Source organism: Aspergillus steynii, assembly GCF_002849105.1.
Source record: "Aspergillus steynii IBT 23096 chromosome Unknown P170scaffold_7, whole genome shotgun sequence".
Classification (NCBI taxonomy): domain Eukaryota; kingdom Fungi; phylum Ascomycota; class Eurotiomycetes; order Eurotiales; family Aspergillaceae; genus Aspergillus; species Aspergillus steynii.
The window spans coordinates 2,205,921-2,231,273 of NW_020194404.1; the positions used below are offsets into that span (position 1 = coordinate 2,205,921).

The 25,353-nt window shown below is 52.0% G+C and overlaps 11 protein-coding genes across 11 annotated transcripts; 6 read left to right on the forward strand and 5 right to left on the reverse strand.

The window, feature by feature from the left end:
• The first annotated feature begins 150 nt into the window (after positions 1-150).
• Positions 151-1,935, forward strand: P170DRAFT_439730 (uncharacterized protein). The gene is made up of 4 exons (XM_024849906.1): positions 151-433; positions 512-529; positions 664-887; positions 979-1,935. Exons 1-4 carry the CDS (start codon positions 369-371, stop codon positions 1,533-1,535), a joined length of 864 nt encoding a protein of 287 aa, XP_024701343.1. The 5' UTR covers positions 151-368; the 3' UTR covers positions 1,536-1,935.
• A 1,651-nt stretch (positions 1,936-3,586) lies between these two features.
• On the forward strand, positions 3,587-4,898 carry P170DRAFT_429197 (uncharacterized protein; the record flags this gene model as incomplete). The annotated part of the gene is made up of 3 exons (XM_024847880.1): positions 3,587-4,155; positions 4,358-4,424; positions 4,461-4,898. The coding sequence occupies 3 exons, from the start codon at positions 3,587-3,589 to the stop codon at positions 4,896-4,898; spliced, it is 1,074 nt and encodes a 357-aa protein (XP_024701344.1).
• Positions 4,899-5,494: 596 nt separating this feature from the next.
• Positions 5,495-5,726, reverse strand: P170DRAFT_439732 (uncharacterized protein; the record flags this gene model as incomplete). Its single annotated transcript, XM_024849907.1, has 1 exon — positions 5,495-5,726. A coding segment is annotated over one exon (232 nt), but the record flags the coding sequence as incomplete, so codon positions are not given.
• Positions 5,727-8,440: 2,714 nt separating this feature from the next.
• Positions 8,441-10,470, forward strand: P170DRAFT_439734 (putative mitochondrial carrier protein). Its single transcript, XM_024849908.1, has 3 exons — positions 8,441-8,888; positions 9,019-9,316; positions 9,375-10,470. The coding sequence occupies exons 1-3, from the start codon at positions 8,688-8,690 to the stop codon at positions 10,124-10,126; spliced, it is 1,251 nt and encodes a 416-aa protein (XP_024701346.1). The 5' UTR covers positions 8,441-8,687; the 3' UTR covers positions 10,127-10,470.
• Positions 10,471-10,808: 338 nt separating this feature from the next.
• P170DRAFT_365144 (uncharacterized protein) lies at positions 10,809-12,066 on the forward strand (the record flags this gene model as incomplete). The annotated part of the gene is made up of 3 exons (XM_024844687.1): positions 10,809-10,888; positions 10,963-11,208; positions 11,352-12,066. The coding sequence occupies 3 exons, from the start codon at positions 10,809-10,811 to the stop codon at positions 12,064-12,066; spliced, it is 1,041 nt and encodes a 346-aa protein (XP_024701347.1).
• A 704-nt stretch (positions 12,067-12,770) lies between these two features.
• Positions 12,771-14,038, reverse strand: P170DRAFT_414858 (thiamine diphosphokinase; the record flags this gene model as incomplete). Its single annotated transcript, XM_024847036.1, has 4 exons — positions 13,832-14,038; positions 13,576-13,655; positions 13,148-13,445; positions 12,771-13,117 (listed from the first exon to the last, which is right to left on the reverse strand). Exons 1-4 carry the CDS (start codon positions 13,944-13,946, stop codon positions 12,771-12,773), a joined length of 840 nt encoding a protein of 279 aa, XP_024701348.1. The 5' UTR covers positions 13,947-14,038.
• A 262-nt stretch (positions 14,039-14,300) lies between these two features.
• On the forward strand, positions 14,301-15,882 carry P170DRAFT_365650 (Zn(II)2Cys6 transcription factor domain-containing protein; the record flags this gene model as incomplete). The annotated part of the gene is made up of 4 exons (XM_024844716.1): positions 14,301-14,354; positions 14,414-14,974; positions 15,023-15,160; positions 15,220-15,882. The coding sequence occupies 4 exons, from the start codon at positions 14,301-14,303 to the stop codon at positions 15,880-15,882; spliced, it is 1,416 nt and encodes a 471-aa protein (XP_024701349.1).
• A 100-nt stretch (positions 15,883-15,982) lies between these two features.
• Positions 15,983-16,939, reverse strand: P170DRAFT_512639 (uncharacterized protein; the record flags this gene model as incomplete). Its single annotated transcript, XM_024855007.1, has 3 exons — positions 16,711-16,939; positions 16,524-16,656; positions 15,983-16,454 (listed from the first exon to the last, which is right to left on the reverse strand). Exons 1-3 carry the CDS (start codon positions 16,898-16,900, stop codon positions 15,983-15,985), a joined length of 795 nt encoding a protein of 264 aa, XP_024701350.1. The 5' UTR covers positions 16,901-16,939.
• A 560-nt stretch (positions 16,940-17,499) lies between these two features.
• Positions 17,500-18,690, forward strand: P170DRAFT_478973 (coiled-coil-helix-coiled-coil-helix domain-containing protein; the record flags this gene model as incomplete). The annotated part of the gene is made up of 3 exons (XM_024853609.1): positions 17,500-17,698; positions 17,909-18,275; positions 18,381-18,690. 3 exons carry the CDS (start codon positions 17,500-17,502, stop codon positions 18,688-18,690), a joined length of 876 nt encoding a protein of 291 aa, XP_024701351.1.
• Positions 18,691-19,840: 1,150 nt separating this feature from the next.
• Positions 19,841-24,185, reverse strand: P170DRAFT_259231 (putative nonsense-mediated mRNA decay factor). Its single transcript, XM_024843067.1, has 8 exons — positions 23,945-24,185; positions 23,827-23,871; positions 21,604-23,720; positions 21,257-21,548; positions 21,041-21,198; positions 20,396-20,986; positions 20,204-20,345; positions 19,841-20,151 (listed from the first exon to the last, which is right to left on the reverse strand). Exons 1-8 carry the CDS (start codon positions 23,961-23,963, stop codon positions 20,042-20,044), a joined length of 3,474 nt encoding a protein of 1,157 aa, XP_024701352.1. The 5' UTR covers positions 23,964-24,185; the 3' UTR covers positions 19,841-20,041.
• A 27-nt stretch (positions 24,186-24,212) lies between these two features.
• Positions 24,213-25,262, reverse strand: P170DRAFT_439741 (uncharacterized protein; the record flags this gene model as incomplete). The annotated part of the gene is made up of 1 exon (XM_024849909.1): positions 24,213-25,262. A coding segment is annotated over exon 1 (326 nt), but the record flags the coding sequence as incomplete, so codon positions are not given.
• Positions 25,263-25,353: the final 91 nt, after the last annotated feature.

Here is a 25,353-nt window from a genome sequence, read left to right on the forward strand (position 1 = left end):
GTGAATATTACAGCAATTGAGGAACAACTGAAGAATCATGACGGAGCGTTGCATCACGTCCCGACGTCACCGGCCGAGCAGTCGGAAAGGCCGAGGCGCCAGCAAACCCGCTCGCTGTCCTCCCACCACCGCCTTTTGCTCTCTTCGTCTCCCCGCCCAGCCTCCCCCCAAATAAAATTGCCCCAAAGCCAATAGACAAGTGGATATCGACCTTCTCTCCCACCGCTCAATTCCCTTCTCCTGCTGTCTCGCTCCTCTTTCGCGCCACTAGTTCTCTCCCTGTTCATCTTTCTGCCCCAGACTCTTCTCCCCCGTTTTTCTAGCTTCGTTCCGTGGATCACCGCCAACTCCGAACACGTATCGCTACGATGGCTCCTCCCCCGGCGCACTTGCCTTTGGGTGAAAGGCTCAAGGCTCTGGCTCAGACACTACAGTGAGTGCTTCGCTCGGTGGTTCCGTTTGAAAGAAGGGGGAAAAAATAAAACGACGTACTGACCACCTGGCTCGGCAGATTCGCTTGGTTCGCCGGGTATGTTTTCTCATATTATTCGCTCAGCAAGCTCCCAACTTCCTCCGGCCAACGGCAAATGACAGCTGCGTGTTTCGCGATTGCTCGCAGTGACACCGTGACGGCGAATAGGGTCGCTGACTGACGGAGTTTAGGCATGTAACGCTGCTGATTTCCGTCTTCCGCTATTTCCTGTCCTACCTCACCTTCAACTACTATTCCTCCACCGCGCAGGCCGCCTACCGTTTGGCGTTCGTAGCCGCGGCCGCAACATATGGCATTGTGGTATACAAGGGACACATCGCGCGGGGCCGTCTCCAGGGCAGTGCCCCCAGCATTGTTCTGAAACTGGCTGGCGATGAGAATGTGCAGTACCTGGGTGAGTTGGAGCCCGCGCGACACCCGGGGCCGGTCGTTTCCGACAGTGGTCCCCGTTTGGAATCTTGATCGTGGCTAACCGGTTGCGCTAGGTATGGCTTTGGTTTGGCTGTACTCGCGTCAGGTCTCTCTGGCCCTCCTTCCTTTCAGCGTCTACTCGATCTTCCACGTCGCGACCTACTCGCGTGCCCATTTGATCCCCACCTTGCAGCCTCCTCAGGGTGGCGCTGCCCCTGCCTCGCCCGCCTCTCCCAGCTCCCCCAAGCCTGCCCCCAAGCAGTCTCCTCTGGCGGAGACCATCGGCCGATTTGTCAAGCAGTACTACGACACCAGCATGGACATCGTCGCATCGCTTGAAATGACCCTTCTGTTCCGCCTGGTCGTGTCGGTCCTGACCTTCTCCAAGGGAGCCTTCGTTCTCCTGTTCATCTACTCGGCCTTCTTCCGCGCCCGATACAGCCAGAGCTCGTTCGTCCAGCAGGCCGTCCGCCACTTCACTGCTCGCGTCGACGCCTCCGTTTCCCACCAGAGCACCCCTCCTGCCGTGCGCCAGGGCTGGGAGAGCTTCAAGGGCATTGTGCGCCAGGCCTATGAATCCACCGACCTGGGCCGCCTGGTCGGCAAGGCGGACGCCAAGAAGCCGCAATAAACGGGGACCGAGAAAGGGTGACCTACGGACAGGTTTTACGGAATCGGGCGATTACGACAATTTGAGAGGGTTTGGACAGACTATCCTCGACCTGCCCGATGGCTTGGACTTGTTTGTTCAAGATGCCTGATAGTATCCATCTATAACGAAGCAATATGTCATTGGCTCTGACGTCGGTTGGTTCCGTGGCTTCTTTAGCATATGAACGAAGGACGATGTATACCTTGGAGGAACAGAACGGGGATATGGTTGGCTGATCGTGGAGGATGGAGGAATGGATAATGTGCAACGCCTCAAGATTCAATATTTTATTCTATTTCATTTCTAGTTTTGAGTACCTTCCTCTGTGTTTGATATGTCGAATGTGTGTTTGAGCTATAATGCGAATTTTGAAAGAGTGCAGTAGCTTCTTGTCCTTGCGTTTTTGACCTAGTAGGTGCTATATAGTGTCTTTATGCTATGGCTTCATGCGCTTCATACCTGATGAATGGATATTTGCCTCTGCATATTGAAGATCTGTGAATATGAAAGGCTTCTTTATTCCCTGTAGAATCCTAGGTGAATATTCTGTCCTCCAGCCGGGTTGTATGAACATTCCATGATGCAATCCGCCAAGCATTCGCCGTTTGCCTACCCCTCCGGCCAGCTTATATACAGGCAATCCCCAGGATCTTCTTCTTCTTCTTCCTGCATCACCCCCTTCAGGTCATCTTGATATATATACACACTTTCTGTTTTTCCTTTTGTCATCTTCTTCCATCTTCATCCATCTGGACAGTCATGGCTTGACAGGGGAGACAGTATATACCGCCGAGCTTGCATCTGCTTCCAAGATGGTCTACTTGCAATTTTTACTTCTGCTTGCGATCTGGCAGACACATTCAACGGTTTGTCTTGAGAAGTAGTACAATACATTCCTGAGGCTACCGTAGCTAGACACTAACAGAGACTAGGTATCGCACTATACTCCCCCCTGACCGACCTGCAACCACCCAACCCTATCAGCAGCTATTACGCCAGCTGCATAAACACCCAAGGATTAAAGCATTTTGCTTGAACCGACAGAGGACAATCGAATAGCCAACACAGCTCTGGTTGTCTTTTTGAACGCTCTTTCTAAATGCTTGTTGCATTTTGGTTGACCATTTCCCATCATCTTTTATGTTTTGGACGTGATGAGAATGTTGTTTTTTCCCAGCACTAGACGTCTTTGGAGTCTATGTAGATATTCGACGGCTTTTATCATGGAGAAAGAGGTGATGGTAGGTAGTCTTGGTTGGGGTCTTCTATTCCTGTGCATACGCTGACCCATTTGCAGGGAAAGCCCTAATCCGGCCGGCGAGAATCGAAAGTCTGGCTTGCGAATTTCCAAGTGCATAGCCACTTTGCCTTATTACGAATACTTGCATAAGTTTCTTCGGAATAAAACGATAGAGAATGTCTTATTCGACCACATATCCAGACGGTCGATCACTCTACCTTGCTTGGGTATAGTAACTCGGACACCAATCGAATGCGTCTACTCCCGGGCATTCTGTCCTCGTCCTCACTATCGAATGCCGAAGACCTTCAAAATCTCAACCGACGAAGCTGAATTCAGTTTCCGAAGACGATCAGCTTCTCTTGGATCGATGGTTTGAACATCACAGCACATACTGAAGTTTCGGCGTATTTGCCCACATCCTAGATTCGGCGGGACTTCTTTCGGTCAAGACCAGAGGACATTAACCCCATGGATCTGACCGAAGATGCACTGGGAATTTTTGCTCTCATCTTGACGTATGCAAAGGCAGCTGCGATATTCCCATGTCAGGGTGGCTTCGAAAAGAATACATCAATCATGCCGCGAACGGAGTTTGTCCCAATACTCCAGCACTGATACCATGAATCTTACTGAAGATGCACTTGGGCTATTTTCCCTGATCCTGACATATGCAAAGACAGCTGCGATGCTCTTATGTCAGGGTAGCTTCAAAAGAAAATACATCGATCATGCCACGCACAGACTTTGTTCCAATCCTCCAGCACTAATCCCATGGATCTGACTAAAGATGCACCTGGGCTTTTGCCCTGATCCTGACATTCGCCAAGTCAGCAGCGGCAGTTTCACGCCTGGACGGTCCCCAAATGAATACATCGATCATGCCGCGGCAACGAGAATGTTGGGGCTCTGGTGGTCAATCCACGCATCTTGCCTCAGGCTTATCTTAACACGGACGTCCACATCGGCGCCATTGAATACCCCCTGGCCGGGGGGCAGAACCACAGCACGGGTCCGCGAAATACTTCTGCACGAGCTCTTCCGGCGGGACTTGTGGGAATGGGGGCTCGCGAGGGCCATAATTCTAATGCCCCGCGAGGACGTCGCAGCCATCATGAACGACAATAGGAGATTGGATGACCTTGGCAGAGTTCCCCGGCGGGTGGTGGTGGGCGTCAACCTACCTGAGGCCTCCCCTTACTACCTGAACCCGGCCGTTCCCATGTATTATCTCAGCGCGGCAGAGTTTAGCCTGTTGGTGAGGACGCTGAGGAGATACCGGGATCGCGGCCCCGTGGACCCTGTCGTGACATTTGTCTACCGGCAAGTGCCGGCCATCTACGGGGCCGGACGGACGGAGTTTGTTCCAATCCCCCAGCACTAATCCCATGGACCTGACTAAGGATGCACCTGGGCTATTTGCCCTGATCCTGACCTATGCAAAGTCAGCAGCGGCATTTTCACGTCAGCGTGGCTTCGAAAAGAATATATCCATTATGCCGCGGATGGAATTCGTGGCAATGTTCCAGCTGACACGTTTGAAAAACTACGATATTGACAGGAATGTCCCTGTACAACATTGTCAGGAGGCTTTCTGTTATGAGGCTCTCAGAGAGGGTGGTTGTTTGGTAAGTTCCTTCTGTGCTTTCGTTTCCTGATAATAGCTAACGGAATGTTCTAGTTACAGTTATGGTGGCCATGTTGACGAGGTCGATGATGCGATGAACCAGATGGTTTCGATCATGATCAAAGATGCCTGCGCACGGGATTACAAGAAAGACCCGATTGCGGTCAATACCCTTGCCCCGCGACTACAGCTCAGTGTAGGCTATCGCCCCCTGCAACTATGCGGCCCAGTCGAGAGCAACCCCGCCGGGACATCTACGGGGTTGGTCATTTATCACGAAATGGTGATACGAGACGAGGATTCGCCGGTTTTAAAAACCTTTGCTGATGCAGCTTGTTGCAAAGATGCCTGTGATGGCAGAAGCGAGATGGGCCAAAATCACGCCCTCGTTCTAGTCTGGAAACGAATGATCGACTGCATGGCATACACATCAAGATGCCAAATTGGCGGAAGGTTTTCAGAGCCCTTCACTTGATACATGTTCGTTCTGTTCCAACTCGAAACGCGAATGAAATTGCTGTGCGCATCCACAAAGACACCGGGGCAGTATTAACAGGCAAAACCGACTACTCGCTCTGGTATGGAGATGCCGATTTGCAACTGTCGAACCTAGCTGAGGTTGGGGCTAAGCAACCGGGAAAAGGTAGTTTCTTTTATAGGTGAGCTACTGGCTAGGTCTTTCTAAGTTTTATTTGCTGGCTCGATTAGCATGCTTATAATGAGCACAGGCAGCACTAGATACCTTATCACATATAGGTAACCCACAGCTGCTCTGATTGTTGATGGGGTTTGAGCCTATATTATACGATATTTGGTGCAATCGGGTACGAGATGCCTGGAAGAATTTACATTCTCGCTCCTCAATGCCAGAATTCCTCGACTATCGGAGGACGATCATGAATAATTCAAGATATGGCTAAAGCATTCGGAATGGATAGTGTGCTGGATCAAACAACATCTTTCCGATGATGCGCTCAACCAGGTCAGTCGGTTATTCCCTTTCCATCGCATTCATTCCCTTTCTACACCCTCGATACTTTCTCAAGATTATTCAAAACTGACAATACATAGGCAAACGAAGGAGCAGACCAGAACACAGCAACGGGCGGCTATCGTGCTCAGCATAGATGTGAGAAGACTCCTGGCTTATGGCCAGCTGCTCTTTCAAGAGTCGGATCCGGGAGGTTCGCAACAACCCGCCTGCACTGGCAAATGCTGTCGCCAGCGATGTAGCCAAGCTCGACAAACACGTGTCCAGGCTGAGCAGCCAGTGCGCATTTCCGAAAGTCGTTACGATATACATGATCGGTAGATGGTCGTTATCAAATGGAGATGATGTGAACTATCCACACATAATAGGATCGGTGGTCCCCTGAGTCGACCGTCTCTGCTCAGGGGAAAGTGTTGTCTCAACAGAGGAAGCACACCATGCAGATGGCGCATGGTGTCACTGGTGTCTTGTGTTTGTGGGCCGCAACACATCAGAGAACTTCCAGGACGCACTCTCTGCACATGAAGTCATACTCGAACAGATCCTCTCTTTTATCAGATTACCCATATTGAGGCTGTCTAATAATTCTGGATCTCCGAAAACGCCTAAGAGATATTGGTTCGTCCCTCTCCGAGGGCTCTGCGGTGTCCGAGGTTCGAAGATGGATGTTTTCATTAAATTTCACATCTATTCGGCTATCAGACACCACCCAACTCTGTTGACTTGGAAAGTACCATGTGGACGTCATCCACATCATGCCTATCATTCCGTACCGGCGCATTTGACTGGACACGATAAGAACATGAGTCGAAGGTAGAGCTTGGCAGCTTCTACCAAGCCCTAGCCTATATGACCTTCATTCTACGATACTCTATGAATCTACTTCCAAGACAGACCGAGAGAATCGAAAAGCAGAAGCTGGACTCCAAACGTGTGGTCAGATTTACATACTTTGCTGAGGCCGAGACGGTGCTCATAGTCAAGCCGGATCCTGATGTTATTGAACAGATTGATTTGCAAGATATCCCCTTGGAACCGAGAGAAACCTGAGCTGAAGCGGGGTGTATAACGGAGATGTTTCGGTTCATGCTCCAGGGAATTCTTCATGATGACTACAACTGACTCGCTCTACCTGGGCGTTGATAGCCGGCTTGAGGGGTATTGAAATGTCCATGGAAACCCACATGATGAACGCCGAACGACGAACCATCGACGATTGCCATGATACAAGAACACGGAAGAAGTACTTTGAAAGATCGCAATTCGCCGACAAGAATCCATGTCAGAGGGTATGGATACGTTCCACAAACAAAAGTATTCGCTGAGCCTGTCACGGGTTGGCGCGAACCTCCACAGACAGTGCCTCGTATCAGCCCATTAGCGCTGAATATCCTGTGTTTGCTAGATAAGATGGGTATCTGGCTAATACTGTTTTTCAAGGGAATAAGAACAGACTTATCGCAGTCGCAGGAGTCAAAGAGAGCGTCGAGCTCAGGCTATTCTATCAACCCACCGATCGCTTATGTTTTACCAAATCATCCGCTCGCCCACCTATTTGACCGAACTCTAGACGCTGTTCAACGTATTACTACCGACATGTTCCCCAGAGAAATCTCGGGCAGATGCGAACTATACCAAGCCCCGCTGGGTGAATTCTGTGTGTCTTGTCCGGGCTGCCGGCCCAGATTACATTGCACCAGTCACGACAAAATGCGCGACGAGATGTACGAATCTCGCGTCAAGATGATCCAGAAATTGAAAGAAGAGTACCGTGAGACACTTGACGGTCCAGAGGGGTCGATATTGCGCGAAGCCGAAAGCTACCCTGCCCTGGTCAATAGCTCTTGCAAAGGCCGAGAGTCGCCGCTAGGCGCAAACCGAGCCCAGCTATATCAGTCTTGTGGTGACATCTATCAATATAGAGCATATCAAGACCACCTTTAACCTGGAACGAGGAAAAGGATACTGCTATCTCGCCTGTGTAAGTTTAACCAAACTTGACCGAGCTGGACGCACCTCGCTAATTGATACAAGTAATCTGAATGACTATGCTCTGACCCTTGAAGGGGCCCCGGAGAAAGAAGCAGCCGTGAGAACACGCATCGACACGCAGTCGCTCTTTCTGGAACGTCATGTTCCAAATCAGTTATGCCTCGTAGAGGAACTACCTCGCATACACCTCCAAGTCCAGCCTCGACATTGTGAGTACCGATCTCAAAGGTCAGAAGCTGGCAGACGCGAGGTTGGTGCCGAGAATGGACAAGCATGCGTACAACTGCGCCGTGGACATACTGACAGGGAAGCCAATGTTGATGTCGGGGTGTTTCTTCTCGCCCGGGTCAGAAACTGGGTCACTAAATATAGTGGAATGAGCTGGAAAAGGCTCAAGGACATGGAAAAGAGAGGTAAAACCATGCACGATTGGCCTGCTGCTCGGGAAGAACTATTTAAATATATTGATAGGGACACGGTGCTAGTTGGACATGCACTAGATAACGATCTCAAGACTCTTGGGATCGTTCATGATAAGGTCGTGGATACCTCGATCTTAACCAGAGAGGTGGTCGCGGAGCATCTTAGGGGAGGGCGTGCCAATCCAGGAAAAGTCCTCGGGCCATGACTGCATGGAGGATACCATGGCCAGAGAGGTCTCAAAGCGGAGATGGAGTATAGGGACGGAGTGCTTCTGAAATGTTACGCTGTCTGAGGAACTATACCGATTACCGACCAAGATGTGCTAAGAGATATGGACTTACTATGGGGATTCTATTCTTTCCTGGCGTGGCGATGAAGAAGCTGTGATATCATACCAAGATCTATATGGCTAGGTTCCTAGAAGCTATTAGTTGCAAATAGGAATGATGCATGAGTCAATCGAGATCTATTCTTAGAGTGACGTCATCGGGCCAATGGACAATGCGATTATTCATCACTGCCTCAGGCACCACTCCCCTCGGGCGCGGAGATACGCAAAACCGACCAAAATTTCGGGCTGTTGATGCTCGTCCAATCTTTAAAGATTTTTAGATAATTCCCTCAGGCGGTGCCATGTTCCTACTTCCCCCCTCGCGACCCTCGTTGGTGCTTGTCTAATCCCCCCCTTCTTTCCTTTCAATTTTTGCCTCTGAACCGCCCCCTTTCTTTTTCCTTCCGCCGTCATCCTCGCTGTAGGTTGGCGTCCTTCCCGGAAAGCCCAACGTCGCCGCCGCATCCCAACCAAACCCCCCGAGGTCTGGTCCGCGCACCGATCTGGTGGGTTGCGGTGTTCTTGCAATGAGCCTGTCCTCGGTGTTTGGCCTGTTTACGACGACAGAGATACCTGATTCCCCTGCGTCGGCCGTCTATTCGAAGACCGCCAGCACCGGCGAACATGTCCCCCATGGCCCCAGTCAAGTGAAGACCGACCGAGACGCCCATGCCCCTAATGCTGCCTCGATAGCAGACGAGGAGGAGCCCCGGCCTCCGTATTTGCACGTATGTTCGATCGGTATACCGTCGCCCGTTGGATAGTAGCGCGATCCCGTGTGGAGTAGCCGTGTCCATGTGCGCCTGGAATGATGTTCCTTTGTTGTCAAACGCTGACCTTGGCCTTGATTTGATACAGGCGATGCTTGCGGGTGGTATCGGTGGCACTTGCGGTGATATGCTCATGCACTCGCTCGACACGGTGAAGACGAGACAACAAGGCGATCCTCACATTCCTCCGAAATACACGTCCATGACCTCGTCGTATGCGACCATCTATCGACAAGAAGGACTGTTTCGAGGCCTCTACGGCGGTGTGACGCCTGCGTTTCTCGGCTCCTTCCCGGGAACAGTGACCTTTTTCGGAGTTTATGAGTTCACCAAGCGACGGATGCTGGACGCAGGGATCAACCCCAACCTCGCCTATCTCTCCGGAGGTAAGAGACTGTGGCCATCGTTTGTTTTGTTGGATGGAGCTGATGGTTTTGCTCTTAGGATTCCTTGCCGATCTCGCCGCTTCGATCGTCTACGTCCCTTCGGAAGTCTTGAAAACTCGGATGCAATTACAGGGACGCTATAACAACCCCTACTTCTATTCGGGATATAACTACCGCTCCACTACGGACGCTTTCCGCACGATTGTCCGACAGGAGGGATTCGCCGCACTCTTCTACGGATATAAGGCGACCATCTTCCGCGACCTTCCTTTCTCGGCCCTGCAATTCGCATTCTACGAACAGGAACACCGGATGGCCATCGAGTGGGTGGGATCTCGGGACATCGGACTGGGATTAGAGATCCTGACTGCGGCGACGGCCGGTGGAATGGCAGGTGTGATGACATGTCCGATGGACGTCGTCAAAACTCGTGTTCAGACCCAACAAAACCCCGAAACCGCAAGCCCACCTAAAGGCGCGACCGAACCCGCCTCGATCAAGGAGAGCCCCCGGCAGCATGCGCCCTCGCAGACGACGTCCTCGAACCTCCGAACGCATTCGCGACCGATTTCGACTTCTCCACCGTCGACATCGGTGCCTCCCCCCGGAACGCCGCGCCTGGATACCACTTCGTTCTTCACCGGCCTGAAGATGATCTACCGGGCGGAAGGCATCCAGGGGTGGTTCCGCGGAGTCGGACCTCGAGGCGTGTGGACCAGCATTCAGAGTGGAACGATGTTGGTCATGTACCAATACCTGTTGAAGAAGTTCGAGGAATATCAGAGCCTCGAGGAGACGAACCCGCTCTAGGGAGGAATAGATCCGAGTGTACCAGGAGACGCCTGGCGACTCGGTTGTAGATAATATGGCACCACAACCGGAACTTTGCACATTGGATGATTCAGAGGATCGGGCGTTCTGGAAGGTTGTGGCATGATTTTCTTTACTCGTTTTTCTTTTTTTTTATAATGTTTGCTCCTGTCATCTCTCCACTATACCTTGTTTCTTGTGTGCATACGGCGTACACTGTGGCTGATTTGGAGAGAGGGAGAGAGGGGGATTGGATACTTGTACGGATTTACATAGACTTTAGACAGGCTGCGGCCTCGTGTACCATAAGATCATATACATAGAATTGGAATCAACAAACCGCTACCAAGTACTAGTAGTCATACTCCGTAAGTCGTAAATCATCAGGACGCGCCGGCGGGACCCGCAAAGTAAACAAAGACGGATGCGGTCAGCCCCGCCGATCGGCCTTCCAGTCTTGTCTTGTACTTCTGCGCCTCCCTTCTTTCGCGCTTTCTCTTTCTCCCTCCCTCGTCTCTCTCGGCTTGTTTGTTTATCGCTTCGATCCGCTCTTCCCCCTCCCCCCATATTTATACCTGCCCTCCTCTCCACCCCTTGCACCCCATCCCTCGTCGCATGGTTCTGGTGGATCCCCTTCCGTGCGCGTCACCGTCTATATTCTCATTCTCATTTCCATCTCATCATGTCCAACGCTTTGCCGTATCTGCAGAAGCTGCGCAAGTCCCAGCTAGTGGACTGGGCGGAGGCTACTGACCTCAAAGAGTACGTCGGCCCGCAACCGTTGTTATCGATCCCTATCATCGTCCCCATCGCCCGCATGTTCTAACCCTCTACAGTTACGAGGACTTAAATAAACCCGAGCTGGTCACCACTCTCGACGATCATCTCCAATCCAACCAGTCTATCTTCGCGACCGACGACCGTCTGGCTGAATACTACCGCCGCCTGTCGCAAAGCCCTCGTTTGTCGCCCACGAAGAGGGAGCCGAAGTTGGAGTCGCCGACAAAGGTGTCGCCGACCAAGTTGGAGGCTCCCAGGTCGGTGCGTCGTGGACGCAAAGCAAAGGAGGAGATCGAACAGACGTGAGTTGTCCCCTTCCTCAAATCCCCATTGTTGACGCCGTTCCCGTGACCTTGCAATTTGGTGTGCGTCGCGCACGGGCGCGCGCCTTTGTAATGATCTACACAGTATGCGACGGATGACAGCTAACGGTCTCATGTTGTAGAGATGACTCCGATGTGTCGCCGCAAGCCATTGCGACAACCACGCCCGGTCGCAGCCCGTTAGTGACCGTTCAGCCGCCATTGCCGCCATCTCCGGCTGTTGTGACCGATGCGATTGACCGCCAGACTGCCGCCTGGGGCGAGCGCATTGGCGACGCGTGGACCGCATTAGGCGTCCGGGAGCGCTCGCATGCGTTGCGCTCGATCTTGAGTAGCGCCAAGGCCGTGGAGATTCTGTTCGTGGCCCTCGAGGGGGCCGGTCTCTTCCGGACCCTCCTGCCGCTGGCGTATGTGGCCACCGTTCCGGCCGTCGAGGCCATCAACTCTCCCGAAATCCCTATCAGCGTTCCGGATCTTTTCAAGCTGGTGGAGGGCACATTCTGGGCGCCGCTCTCGCTCTGGCTCCTCACCAGCCTGTTCCTGCCATTGACCGCCGCCTACTTCTTCAACCTGAGCGGGCAGACGAGCGGAGGCCCGGCCTTGAATACGCGCCGAAACCGTGCCGCTCAGGCTACTTTCGATCCTCTAAGCTTCAACATCGCCAAGGCATTGATCTCGTATCTAGTGTATGCGAATCGGTTTACGTTCTGGAATGTCTTCAGCGACGCGTCTATCGCCACAGTGAACGAGTCTGTTCCCGGACAATGGGCCGGCATCCTGACTGGGTCGGCCATCGGAACGATCGGGACTCTGTACGAAGCCATTTTGAAGAAGTAAATATATGCCTGCCGACAATTCACATGTCGGATTTGGGATACGGACTGTCCGATTGTTTTTGATGCCTGGGACTGATACGGCGTAAATGTATGGAGCACGAATGGGGATGGTGGACAGAATCACCATCTGCCTGCTGTATCAGAGCTGTATTGCTGCGGTTGCGGTTGCGGTTACTGCCATAGAGGATCTTTTTCAGTAAATTTCCTTGGCTGTTGGATAGGTTGTCTTCTTTTCTGGCGCTGTGATCTCGGAGTTGGTGTTTGCCGCTGCGACCACCGTCTTTTGATATCCTCTCGTTTCGGATTGTTGTTTGCCTTTTTTCTACGGCGTGATGAGTGTCAGGTTTCTGGTTTGAGTTCTTGAGCTTTTGCTTGTAATTCAGTTTATCCAGTTCTATGCTTACTGGCTAGGGAGGCGCCTTGGATGTATTGGTCAGGTCGAACTTCGTTCTTTTCTCTGGATTTGTCTTTCTTGCTCTAGCGTACTGTGAACGATTAATGTTAAATTTGAGTGAAATTTCTCCAATCAAGCTGAGACTTCGCGCTGAAGTTGAAGCTGTATCCATACTAAATCTATTTGGTATCTGGTATCAATCTATCCCATGCCCCCTAGTTACCAATCCAATGCAAAATGCAAACCAAACACAAGCCGACGAGAAAACACAAAAAGAGAAAAAGACAGAAAGAAAGAAGATTCAAAATCCGTCACCTCGTCCTCTTAAACCTCTCCGCCAACTCCAGCGTAAACAACACCGGCACCCGACTCTCCACCTCCACCACGTCCGCCCGGATATGATTACTCGTGCTCAGCTGTCCCCCGATCTCCGTCGCCCAGTCCGTCACATCCCACTCGAGCCCGGAGGTCGTGATCCTCGCCGGTCCAGAGAGGGGAATGATGCCGACATTTTCCTCCAGCAGATGCTCCTCCCCCGCGGAGTCCTCCCCGCCAGACAAGGGCCGATTCGCCCCCGGCGTCCGAATGACGTTCTTCCCCGGCCGTAGGATAAACGTGATACTTTCCTCGGAGATGAGATATAGATGACCTTCTTCTCCTGCCTCCCCTTGCTCTTGCTGATGCTGACGCTGATGCTGTATCTCCTGCGTCATGGTATACAGGTGGTGGATCTGCGAGAATGCCTGGTCCACGCGACCCCCTAGACCGCCTAGGATGAGGGTGTTTAGCGGAGCACTTGTACTGCTGTCAGTGGAAGCCTTCTGGGCAATGATCTCAGACGCGTGCGCACGCAAGTAGTTGAGACACTTCGTGAAGTCCGTCGAGTACTGGTCTTCGTCTTTGATGACCGGGATGCCGAGACCCGAGTAGTGGGCTTGGACGGCTGGGGCGATGGAATCCAGGTCGCCGATGATTAGGGAGGGGAGCTAGAGGGGTTTCAGGTTCATTTTTAGTGCTGGTCTTTCTTTTCTGTCTATACATGGACATGGGTGGACACTGTGTGTATCTGTGTCAAGCAAGGGTGGGGAGGGGTAGTATGTATGGACATGGACATACATCCAGAGCCTCTCGGCCTTGCTTTTTCATCATATCGTAGTATCGGTTTGCGCCGCCGTCTGCGCAGACGGTGATGCATGCTTTCCGGTTGGTGGCGTTAGCGGGCGGGTTTAGTTGGCTTGATATACATCGTTGGGTCTGGTAGGTAGACTGGACTGGATGTGCGGGGGATCAAACAGGACAGGACAGGGATGGGGCAAACATGCACTAGCCCTGCAAAAATTAGGGCTAGTTGGATGGATAGCGATGAACGTACCATGTTCCTTCAACACCGCGAACGCCTTCTCGTTGATCGGCTGGTTCAGAACCACCAGCGCAAATGGCGTCGGAGGGTCGTCGGCGCGGAAGAATTGCGTGGGATCCCACTCCATTGGATTGAGGTTTTGGACAAGGTATGTGGGTTTGGTGGGTGAAGTAAAGACGGTATAGATTGCAAAAAGTCTAGAAATGCATTAGTCCGAGGGGTTTCCTGTAGATCGAGGATTCCTGGATCGATCAATATCCAGCATTTCCGTCTGGATCGTGCATGCGCCACATCGCGGGACCATGTGGCGTGGCGGGGTGTGGCTGTGCTTATTTTATGTATTTTATGAAGAGGCATTGCTGACTCAGATATACATTGCTCCCTGGGCTCACTCTCCATCTCGTTTTCATCTACTCATCTGAGGGGTTCCTTGCTGCCTACCTATGATCATGACGAATGAATCCGACGCATCGCCCTGAATATGGGCGTCCCTCGAAGCAATGGGTGCTTGCTTTGCGTCAAGCGTCGAGTGAAGGTTCGCTGTCCTTCCCTTGGTCGTTTGTAGGAGTACCAGAGTTCCTAACGAGGATCCAGTGCGACGAGCGGGTCCCTGGCTGTGCAAGATGCGAGACCTACGGAAGGCCTTGTCCCGGGTATGATCGGGGCTTTACATTCGTTGCCGGAAAGCCTTATCGCTCTCGACGACGTCCAAAGACAGAAGACAGCAAAAGCAGCTCTACGGGTGAGACTACGCCTACGACTGTGGACACCGTCTCTCATGCTACTATCTGGCAATTGCAGCTCCAGAGCGCTAGCCCAGGTACTCTAGCATCTGCCGACTCCAATGTAATGCAAGGCCTAGGTATCGTCCTCGATGAAGTTTCCCAGCCCGAGCAGTTGAACTCAGCTTATGTTATATCCCGCTGGCTGCGAGCTCTACCGGCCGTGTATGGACGGAACCGGGCTTTGGATTCGACCATCAAGTGTTTTGTTTCTCACCATGTGGGATATATGACTTGCAATGGACAGGCTCTTTGGTATGCTCGGTCTGCGTATGTAGAGGCGCTGGCGAGACTTCGGAAGGCGCTGGAGAGTCCGGCTGAGGGACTGTCTTCCGAGACTTTCTGCGCGGTCTTGCTATTGTGTTTGTATGAGGTGAGTGGTTTGAGGGAAACCGTGTTGGATACTGGCTGACTTGACAAGCTCTTTTCCAATACTACTGACTCGGTGTCGTGGATGAAACATGCTCAAGCTTTGAGTCAGTTGACGGAGATCAGGGGCTGTGGGCGCTATGTGGATGAGTTTGATCTGACCTTGTTAAAGGCGTCTCGTGGGTTAATTGTATGTTTGTGTGGTTTGGTTTCTTGCTCATTTGTACATGCAATGTGCTAACATTACAGGTGATGCATTCTTTGTTTTCGGGCCAGAAATGCTTCTTGGCTTTAGATCGCTGGCATTCTGTGATGGCAATGCATGTGAATACTGGGTTGTCAAGCAAGCTAGATCGCTTGGTGGAAGAGTTTTTTGCCTACTTCACCTCCGTGCCTAGTCTGATACATGAGCTCTATGACCTCAAGCAAGCGGATTGGACGGATCCACGGACCCAGCAGAGAACCTCAGACCTTGTGACCCGATCTCTCGATATGACAGACAAGGTGTCTGCATGGTACGGCCAGTTCTCGACTACGGTTCCGCTTCCAACCGAGGCCCTTTCGCCCACAGGGGACAAGCTGTTCCCTGTCATTCTCATTTACTCCGATGTCAACAGCGGGGCTCTCTTTTGTGGCTATTATTCTTACATGATGCTTCTACATGAGATCCTCAGATCGTGCGGTTATCCTGGTGAGCATGCAGCTATGATTGCTCACTTTCGTGACCTCATCTGTCAGTCAATTGAGTATAATGCTCGTGGAATGCTAGGGCCGTATCGAATGGGATTCTCACTGCGCGCGGTCTACGAAACGGCCGATCCTGTTACCAAGACGTGGCTTGAGGGTTGGCTGGAACGGCTGTCGAAAGGATATGCGGCAGTGCAGCCCAGGAATTTTCAGATGATCGACTAAACGGCTATATCTCGTTCCATAACCCTCTATTCTTGTTAACTGTCTAGCATGGATTATCTATCCAATGATGGGACATGCTGAATAAAGAACATTCAACAGCTCATACCTCCTCTGTCTGAACAGGCACCGACCAAAATGGCTCTGCCACGGCCCTCGCAGCCAAGAGACACACTGTGATGAAGATCTCCATCAAAAGCCCCATCCCCACCGTCACACCTACATCTCCTACTTCAGAGCTGTACTTCCGCGGCCCAAACTCCGCCAGCAGGAAATTCGCAACTCGCACCACAAGAAACGGCAATGCCGTCAGCACTAGCAAAACGCAGTGGTGACCGGCTTTAGGGAGAATGGCCCGGTACTGTATGGCCAGCGACACAGCCAGTCCGCAGCCAAAAGCGAATGCGATGACCAAGATTATTGATCCGATAACCGTACAGACGCGCTTGTTGATGGACGCACCCACCACTACCAACACGATCGAGATGAAGATAGGGAATCGGAACAAATGGAGAGCGAAGCGGATTTGCTTCGGGTATCTCGAGTCTCCGGGGCCTGTGCGACCGGCTTGACCACTATTACGGACAGGTTTGTGAGTTTCGTGCTTGTCAGGAATCAAGATCGGTTCCGATGTCGAAGCTTACCTTCGCAGCAGGACAAGGCTCACCTCGAACATCAGCGGGGAGAGACCAATGCCCTGAAGGACGTACTCGGTAATCAGCAGCGACTTGCCCGGGTTTGCGTTTGATATGACCATGGCAGATCCGGCAATTCGAACTGCGAAGTGTCAGTGATCTTTGTCCGTCACTCTAGAATTGGGGGTTTGTATACGCTGTGCCAGGACGCCTAGCAGCCCCATCCACGAGTACATAATGCAACGAGGCAAGGACTTTCGCTTGTCATGGTGCCAGTACCGCCACTCTTGGATGAACCTCGTGTAGAACTGGAAGATCTGGATCATTGAGAAGATGACGACCTCTGCAATGGCGATGTGACGCTTGTCAGAGGAAATGATGGCCATTATCCACGAGATGTCTTGCTTTGATAAGCTGAAGGACAGAAAGAAGAGATAAAATTTGAGACATGACAGTGCCCTTCAAGGCAGATTATATACCTTTCGGCCATTCTCCTGGCTGACGGAGTCTTTCGTGTCCTGCGCTGGACCTCCATAGATCTGAAGCCTTGTGGGGCCATCGCGGTAGATGACCCGTTCGGGTTTAGCGTGGGTGACTGTCGAGGATGAACTGCAACTCTGGGATCACAGCTGGACTGGCATTTAATACGAGGCACTAAGAATTAGATCAAGTAACACGATCCTACTGAATATCGTCCTAATTGTAGGTGTTATAGATATCTAGGTACTGACAGTGACGTAACCCGTAATCCGGCACGCTGATTGGCCCGTGACCCTTCGTCCCCAACTGGCAATTCGGCGCCTCAGGCAGCGATCGCGAAGTCTCCGGATCGACTTTCTTCTTCTTCTCCGCCTCGCAATCCCGGTTTGGGCCGTTCTTCGTTCCCTTCATTTCCACCCCATTGCGGTCGTCATCGTCACTCCTCCCCCCTCCCCTCTTTCATTCTTCCTCTTTCTCCTTTCCAATCCCTCCCCTCTACTCCACCATGTTCCGTCCCGCCTCCAGAGTCCTCCTCCGCGCCCCGGCCACAGCCCGTGGCCCGGCCAGCAGACGATTGATAAGCACCGCTCCCGCCGAGGCCTCCAAGTCGAGGAGCTGGAAGAACACCGCCGTCCGACTGGGTCTGGCGGCCGGTGCTGTCTACTATTATAACACGGCCAGCGTGTTCGCCGAGCCTCCTTCCTGTATGTCAATGCGAACAACAGTCCCCCGGAAGAGAAGAGGAGAGAGGACCGAGGGGAGAGAAAAATTCCGTCCATGGCCAGGTGGTGGTGTTGCGTTGCTGCGACATCACCAATTGACTTGCCCTTCATCCTCTCCCTCTATCTCTTCCTCTCTCTTCAAACCATGAAATGCCAAATGAATCACACCCCACTGACTCAATCCCAAACCAGTCTCCCTCCGCGAACAAATCACCACCTCCGAACCCGCCACCTCTCTCACCCTCGACTCCGTCAAGCCCAAGATCCGCGCCCAGAAGGAATCCGAATCCCAATCGAAACCCGCCCCCTCTCCGTCCGCCGATGCGCCGCAACAACAACAACCGTCCGGCTCCGACGCCGCCGTAAACCCCCAAGAGCTCGAGGAAGAAGCCAGCCAGGAGGCCGCCTTTAACCCGGAAACCGGCGAGATTAACTGGGACTGCCCGTGTCTGGGCGGTATGGCGCATGGGCCTTGCGGAGAGGACTTCAAGGCTGCGTTCAGCTGCTTCGTGTTCTCGACTGAGGAGCCCAAGGGTATTGATTGTATTGAGAAGTTTAAGTTAGTTCTCCCCTTTCCCTCACCATCGCACCTTCTCGGGGGTATAGAAGGGGGCTGGATTGGTTATTTTAGTGGTAAGATGAGGCTAACGGATTCAACGCGCAGGGCCATGCAAGATTGCTTCCGCCAGCATCCCGACGTCTACGGAGCCGAGATCGACGATGACGAGGAAGCCCCCGCTGCTCCTCCCGTGAGCGCCGAAGACGCCCCCGCCGCCGTCGCTCCTCAGTCCACGGCTTCCGCCGCGGAGATCGAGGCCTCGTCGCATCCGGATGAGAAGCGCGCTCGCGCCAAGGAGACCGTCGCTGAGACCAAGACCGTCGCGGCCGGTCAGCCTGAGCTGGCGGAGAGCGACGAGCTGTTGCCCAAGGCCTGGCACGACACGGAAGCTAAGAACGAGCAGTCGGAGAAATAAGTCATTGGTTTCTACGGAAGCAGACAGCAAATATCAATGAAAAGTGACTTATTCGATGAAATTCTATCAGTTGGGGTGGATTGAGAGTGGAATGCTATGCCGAGAAGAGAAGAGAGGCAGCAGGGAGGAGAAACAAGTATATGACTTCCGAACTAGATCTGATTTCATTTTCCTTTTCTCTTTCCTTGCCTCGAAAATTGACAGTGGAAATCGAAGGCAAGGAACTTCGGAAAGAGAGAATGGATTAGATCTCGTGTGTATTCTATTTGATTGGCATGTTCTTCTTTCTTCTTCCTTCCCTCCTCTCCTCTCTATCCTCTCTTTTTGGCTCTGTTCTGTCCTGTTCTATTCTCCATTCTATCCTACCTGCCAAGTTTCATTCCTGTCTCCCCTCTTCTTTCTTTCTTCCTACCCACCTTTCATTTGTTCTATTGGAAATTTTCAGCATACATCATTCCCACCTGCGTCTTTGTTTGTGCTTGTGTTTGTGGTTCTGTTTTGCCCCGATCATGTAACCTACTGTATTTGTATGTTGCGTCGAGATCTCGGTTGGAGCGAGAGTGATATAGAAATAGAATTGGTCTTTTGTATAGGTATAGGTAGCAAGCGAGCAAGCACTACTCGTACTAATCGTCTCAGGACGAGATAGATAGCTACGAAGAGAGGGAGGGAGGGAGGGAGGGAAGGAGTAAAACTAAGACACATTATGGGTTTCGGTATGAATGACATTAAAAAATAAACTCGTGAGATTATCAATTTGTGCACGCAGCTATCAACTTGATCCTCGCTTCGGCCTTCCGGGGAAATCAAATGGGTTGGATCAGCTCGAATTCGAACATAAAATTGGCTGGCGAAGCTCGGTGGCACATGATCATGTTGATATGATGGCATATTTCTAGTGGTGCTCTTTCTTCCCCTTCACGATAAGTTACTGACTCTTCTCCGTTTCAGACTCCTTTTTTCTTTTTTTGTGCTATCAAGCCTCCATGGTCAAGTTGCCATATCGCGGATCAAATTGAAGTTGCACATCTACCGCCATGTGAGGTTCGGATCCTAGCACATCTGAGATGTAGATGTAAGATGCATACTTCGGGCATACCATGGGATAAGGTCGAAGAACAAGAACTCAGCCGATTGACCAGATGCGCTTGATGCTAGTGGTTTCCCCTTTGTGGATTATGGATAGACGCCGTATCACTTGTACGTAACGCCATAGCTCACGCTATGAAACCCGCGGATAGAAAAACGCGCCTAGGTTTGAACATGCGCGACCTCCTGCAAACAATGATTGGTTGGTGAGTTTGGATACCGGTTGGTATCAGGTGATTCAGTGCAGTTGGACCCAATCCGGTTACCAGTTCACATCGCTGAGTTGGAGCTTGCGGGAGCGGAACGCAGTGCGATTGGTGTTGGACTTGTTGAGTTGGGTGTCGCGATGAGGAGTTCGCTTGTCGGTTGTAGCTGGGAGATTGATTAGAATGTATTATTGGATGTGCTGATGTTGGCTACTTACCCTCGGTTGTCTCGGTGTCTGTCGACATTTCGTAATTCAACACCAGGTTCTTGATGCGCTGCTGCTCCTCGCGGTCCGCTTGTTGCTGGCTTCTCATGGCGACAGCCAAGTTGGAATCGGACGGCAGGTCAATGGTGCGAGTCTGCGCCGCGTTAGTATGCTATCGTTCGGGAGTAAGAAAGGAAAACATACCTGTTGCTTATTGCCCTTCTTGGTCATCAGAGAGAATGCCATGGTTCTTGGCTGCTCCTGTGGCTCCGGGGCCTCTGCGGCATTCTCGGAAGACGAAGGTTCACGGGCAGCCCGCTTCATGGGCAGAGGTATATCAAAGACCCCCTTGCGCTCGAATCTTCTCGAGTCCACGCTCTCCGCCATCATCTTTTCAAACTCGCGATCAAACTCCGCTTCAGCCTGCGGGTCACGTTCCTCTTCCTGTCTCGTGACAAAGATCTGTTCATCTTCAGAATCGCTATCGCCATTTTGCTCGGCGTTGGGACCAGAGACTTCATCCTCCTCACTCGATTCCTGCTCATCCTCGACCTCAGGAATCGCGTCTTCCTCCAAGCCTTCATCGGATGAGCTGCTTTCGGCATCATCGTCATCGGGCTCCGCGGGTCTTTCGGAATCCTGGGTCTTGTAATTCTGAGCGACTGCCTCGCCGAAGATGCGCGTGGCTTCTTGCGGATCAGTCACCAGCTTCCACTGAGGACGAGCCATTGAAAAGGTGTCTTGAACGAGGAAATCAACATCCATCGGCAACGGGTCCTTCGTGGTCATGTAATACTATCGAATCTGTAAGCCGCGAGCCCTACATTCCATATGAGGCAGGATAATCACCTGGAAGAAAGTCAAAAAGAAGTCAAGTTTCTTCTTCGCCGATCCTCGGTCGAAACAGTGACCACAAGTATCGAGCAGAGTACAAACCAAGCGAACTCGGAAGAAATCGTCGGGCAGGTCCAGGACGTTGAGCTTTCCGGGAATTGGAGTGCCACCTTCTGTAATTTTGTGAGCATGCGGTTATAAAGCACATATGCCAATAGTTTATTATCTTACCATGACCAAACGTAACAATGCGGTATAGAGTATCGAAGATCACCGGCGAATCAATCATCTTGTAATTGTAGAGTTCTCCCAAGTACTTGACCTCAGCGACACGCTTTTGGTTGAATTTGAACTCGTTCTGTTCAAGTCCGAGTGTGATCTGTTCGAGAATATTGTCCACGATGCCAATGACAAAGTCCTGATGATATCTGTAAAGAGCACTGATCAAAATTGCGAGAAGGTGGATGTTTCCGTATTTGACCTTCACTGGCTTGCTAAAGACACGCTCAAGAATATCGACCACCTAAAGCAGAAATTGTTAGCGATCTGTAATTGCATTGACTGTAATCCATGCTTACCTCCTGCTCCTCCCAATGAAGTTTACGGATTGATTTCAGGATCTTGGTGTAGTTGCGCTTGTTCATGTCCAAGTAAATCAACTTCCGGATGTAAGACTCCATGGGGGTTCGTTCCTTCTGTTGGATGGCCGGTCGAGGTGGCGGGTCGACATAGTATACCGCATTCTCAATAATCATTCGCTCTTGCTGGCCCAGATGCTGAACTGCCTTCTTTCGACTCAAGGTCTCCAGGAAGGAGGCCATTCTTGGGGATGTATCGGGGTTGCGAAGCAGATAGCGACCGCAGTTTTCCAGAAGATGTCCAATAATTTCAATGTTCATGCGCGAGAATTCGTCGAGGGAGACCTTGAAGCAATGGAAGATAATATGCTCCGGAACAACACCAAATTTGGTCAACTCCGCCAAATAGCGGACATTGCTCATCCGAACTTGACCGAGGAACTCCTTCGATTTTCGGCGTTGAAGACTGCGAAATTCTTCGTCCAGATACGTTGTCAATCCTTGCGGAATGTCGGGAAGATACTGTCCAAGGGTTGCGACCAGGCGTGAGTACAAAGGCAGGAGGTCGATGCGGCCCTTAGGAACATCCGAAACAGCCTTGATGAGTCGGTTTCTCGAAGCTTTGGAGTTGAGGAAGCAGAAATCCAGCGCCAGTTGGTCGACATGGTCCTTGGTCTGCAGCTCCGGGAGTTTGGCCAGAAGTCCATCGACCTGAGCTCCAACCGTCCTGCTAGCAATCGCCGTTGATTGATCATCTGCCTCGGCCTTTTCTTCAGCTGACTGGGGTTGGCTACTTGCGTCTTGCTTCTCGGCAGCCGAATCAACCGCGGGCTCATCATCAGCCTTCTTTTTGGTCGCGTCCTCAGACTCGGGCTTCTTTTTCTTGCCATCCTCCAGTAGCACAGCCGGAACTTTGCCTTTGAGATCAACAAGATTCTCATAGAAGCGCCTTTCCTCTTCATCTTCCCAGATACCAGCACCCTCGCCCTGGCCTCGCAGATACTCAGAAGTCTTCACAAGGCCAATGCCACCATTGGATGTAGGGTCCGATGATTCCTGCTCCGCTAAAGCTGGCATCTCCGCCCCCAGGACTTCACACAAGACTTGGGTGTTTGTAACCAGTTTCTCCAGCGTCTTCGTCTGCTTATCGAAGTTTGCCTGGCGATCCTCGAAGATCTCGCCGCTTTTGACGTAGGCCTCTGCGTTCCGACGACTCTGCGCAGCCAACGCTCTCTGGTCGCGCACCACGTGTGCCTTGACATCCTCCAGATACCGGTTGAAGATACTCTTGAAGCGTAGCTGGATCTTTTCGGGGGCAAGAGGCGGATCATCCTCGCCGGCGGGCACTTCTTCCGCATCCTCCTTGCCATTCGTGGTCTCGGCACCAGTTCCGGACGTCACTGCGCCATCCGCCTCCACGGTCTTCCGGCCTTCTTCAACGGATTTGACCCCAAGAACCTCCCAACTAAAGCTCTTCACGAACAAGACCGCAAGCGGCAGGTTGGTGTGGTCCCGGTCGTGTCCGAGGAGGTCCTTCAACACTTCCAAGGGAAACGGCTCGGCTTCTTTATCGTTGTCTCGGACAGCAGACGGGGCCTTGGCCTTGGAGGGACCGTCAGGCACCTTCCCGACGACACCATCCTTACCCTTTGTGCCCAGATCCTCGGGTCGCTCGATGTCATCCAAGGTCCGCAGAACCCCGACCAACCAGAGCTCCGTGACCACTCGCAGCAGCACTCGGTGGCGAGAAAGCCGCTCCTTCTCCTCGCGCTCGCGGACCTCCTGGCTGAGAGCCTTCAATTGTCCCTTGTCCGGCGTGCTGAGGCCTCGACCCAAAAGCCATCCGATCTGTCTCGTGAACTCGGCGGGGCCGAAACGCTGATGCAGGGCGCTAGTGATTTCGACGCCGGTGGCAATCTCGCCGGGAGATTTCAATTTGCAGAGGCCCTCATAGCAGGCGGAGATGATCTCGGAGAGATATTTGTGGAGCGACAGGGTGCGGATGTCGGCCAAGAAGGTTGGTTGGGCGGAGGCGTTAATTCCCGTACGAAGACGCTTGATGAAGGCGGTGTTCTTCTTCAGAGCCGAATCCAGAGATTTGCTGACCGGAAAAATATCTATTTCGAGCCGGGCAGGCAGACAGATCGGTTAGAATCATCAAAGAAAACCTCCGTCGAGGGGTGGGACAAGAAGCAAAGGGCAGGCAGGTGGGGAGATCATTACCACTTTCGCCAGTCCAGGCCCTCTCATTGAGATCGCGAAGCTCCCCTAGAAATAGCACACATCTGTTAGAGATCATAGAGGCACAGGGCAGAGATAGAGATGGATCGGCCAGCCATACGCTTCCTTTGGCGTTCCATCTTTTACGATCGATGTTCAGGAATCCCGCCGGAGTCTATTTCAGCTGTCGTGGGGTCCTTTCAATGAGTCGGAAAGGAAAGCGCATAAGTGACTTGAACGCCACATTGGTGAAACACGGTGAAAGGAAGTGACGCGGGACGTCTGGAGAGTGAAGACAGCATGCGTCTGGGGATGAGAGAGGGACGTTGGAAAAGCCGTGCTGGAGCTGCGGCGACGAAGTGGGAACCGAAGGCGGTCCTGCGAAGAAAGGCGGACTCTTTTTTTGGGGATATGCATTCGTTGCCCCTTGCGGTTTAGCGCCCTTGTCACCTGGCCCGATTCACCGGAATATACCTCTTAACGTGTCTACAGACTACAAGTCTGCTGGATATCTCCTGATGGCAATTTGCATTCTCCCGTTCATCCTGATCACATCCTGCCGGATACCGGAACAAGCAGCAATGAACCCCAATCGTTGCCCTTCGTCAATCTTGTCAACCCTGCCATCCCCCCTCATAGTACTTCACATTCATTCCACCCCTCATCCTAAAGCAGGATCAAATACCCCTACAGCATCAAGGCAATCTCCTACTCAGTCTCTGTAAACCCATGATTCACACCCTCCTCCACATTCAACAACCGCGCCTGAAGCTCATGTTTCCGATCCGCTTCGCTCCAACTATGCGAACGGCCATCGGACGGTTTCCACGGTTTCTCCAGGACCCGGGGTTCCAGATCATCATCGAGTGTCTGCAGCGGGGGATGGTTTGTTCCGAATTTATTCGGGTTGCCCGGCAGCAGAATGGTTTGGAATTCCAATTCAGTGGTGAGATATGCCCGGGGGTGGTCATGAGAGGACTCCTCTCCGGATCTGAAATAAGAGAGGGATTCGATGGTTCGGTTGGATGTTTGATCCATTTGGGGCAGTAGAGGTGAGGAGACTTTTCTTGCGATAGTCTGCTCGCTAAGGTGGGTGAGGTGTCGTAGGTAGGTAGTATAGTATGTAGATGTGTCAATGGCTTCGGAGGGAGTTGAAGTACGTCGCAGCGATGCGATTTTTATTGCTTTTGACTTTGGGGAAAGTATAGACCAGAGACAACTGCGGAGATTCGAGTCGAGTGCTCCAAGGCTTCATATGTAGTCTGTCCTGTGGGACAATTCAAATCATTGCGCTATGGCCTGTGGCGAATCGGGACGTACGTTGACGTCTAAGTCTGATCATGATTGCCTGCCATATAGCCAATAAGCGCGGGGATATCCTAGCTTTGTATAACAAAGATACGAAGATCAGACAATTGAAGATCATGCGTCAAAATGACGGACGGGCGACATCGCAATCGACGGTCTCGACCACGCCTCATGGCGACAGTGGCACGTGATAGATGCTGGAATAGGAAATATAATGCTGTC

Coding starts and splice junctions, on each gene's coding strand:
- P170DRAFT_439730 (XM_024849906.1), top strand. CDS start 369: ATGGCTCCTCCCCCGGCGCACTTGCCTTTGGGTGAAAGGCTCAAGGCT. Junction 888..978: donor TGAGAATGTGCAGTACCTGG/GTGAGTTGGAGC, acceptor CGGTTGCGCTAG/GTATGGCTTTGGTTTGGCTG.
- P170DRAFT_439734 (XM_024849908.1), top strand. CDS start 8,688: ATGAGCCTGTCCTCGGTGTTTGGCCTGTTTACGACGACAGAGATACCT. Junction 8,889..9,018: donor CCCGGCCTCCGTATTTGCAC/GTATGTTCGATC, acceptor GATTTGATACAG/GCGATGCTTGCGGGTGGTAT. Junction 9,317..9,374: donor CCTCGCCTATCTCTCCGGAG/GTAAGAGACTGT, acceptor TTTTGCTCTTAG/GATTCCTTGCCGATCTCGCC.
- P170DRAFT_259231 (XM_024843067.1), bottom strand. Junction 23,721..23,826: donor GGCCTGGACTGGCGAAAGTG/GTAATGATCTCC, acceptor GGCTCGAAATAG/ATATTTTTCCGGTCAGCAAA. Junction 20,987..21,040: donor TCTTTTTGACTTTCTTCCAG/GTGATTATCCTG, acceptor CAGATTCGATAG/TATTACATGACCACGAAGGA.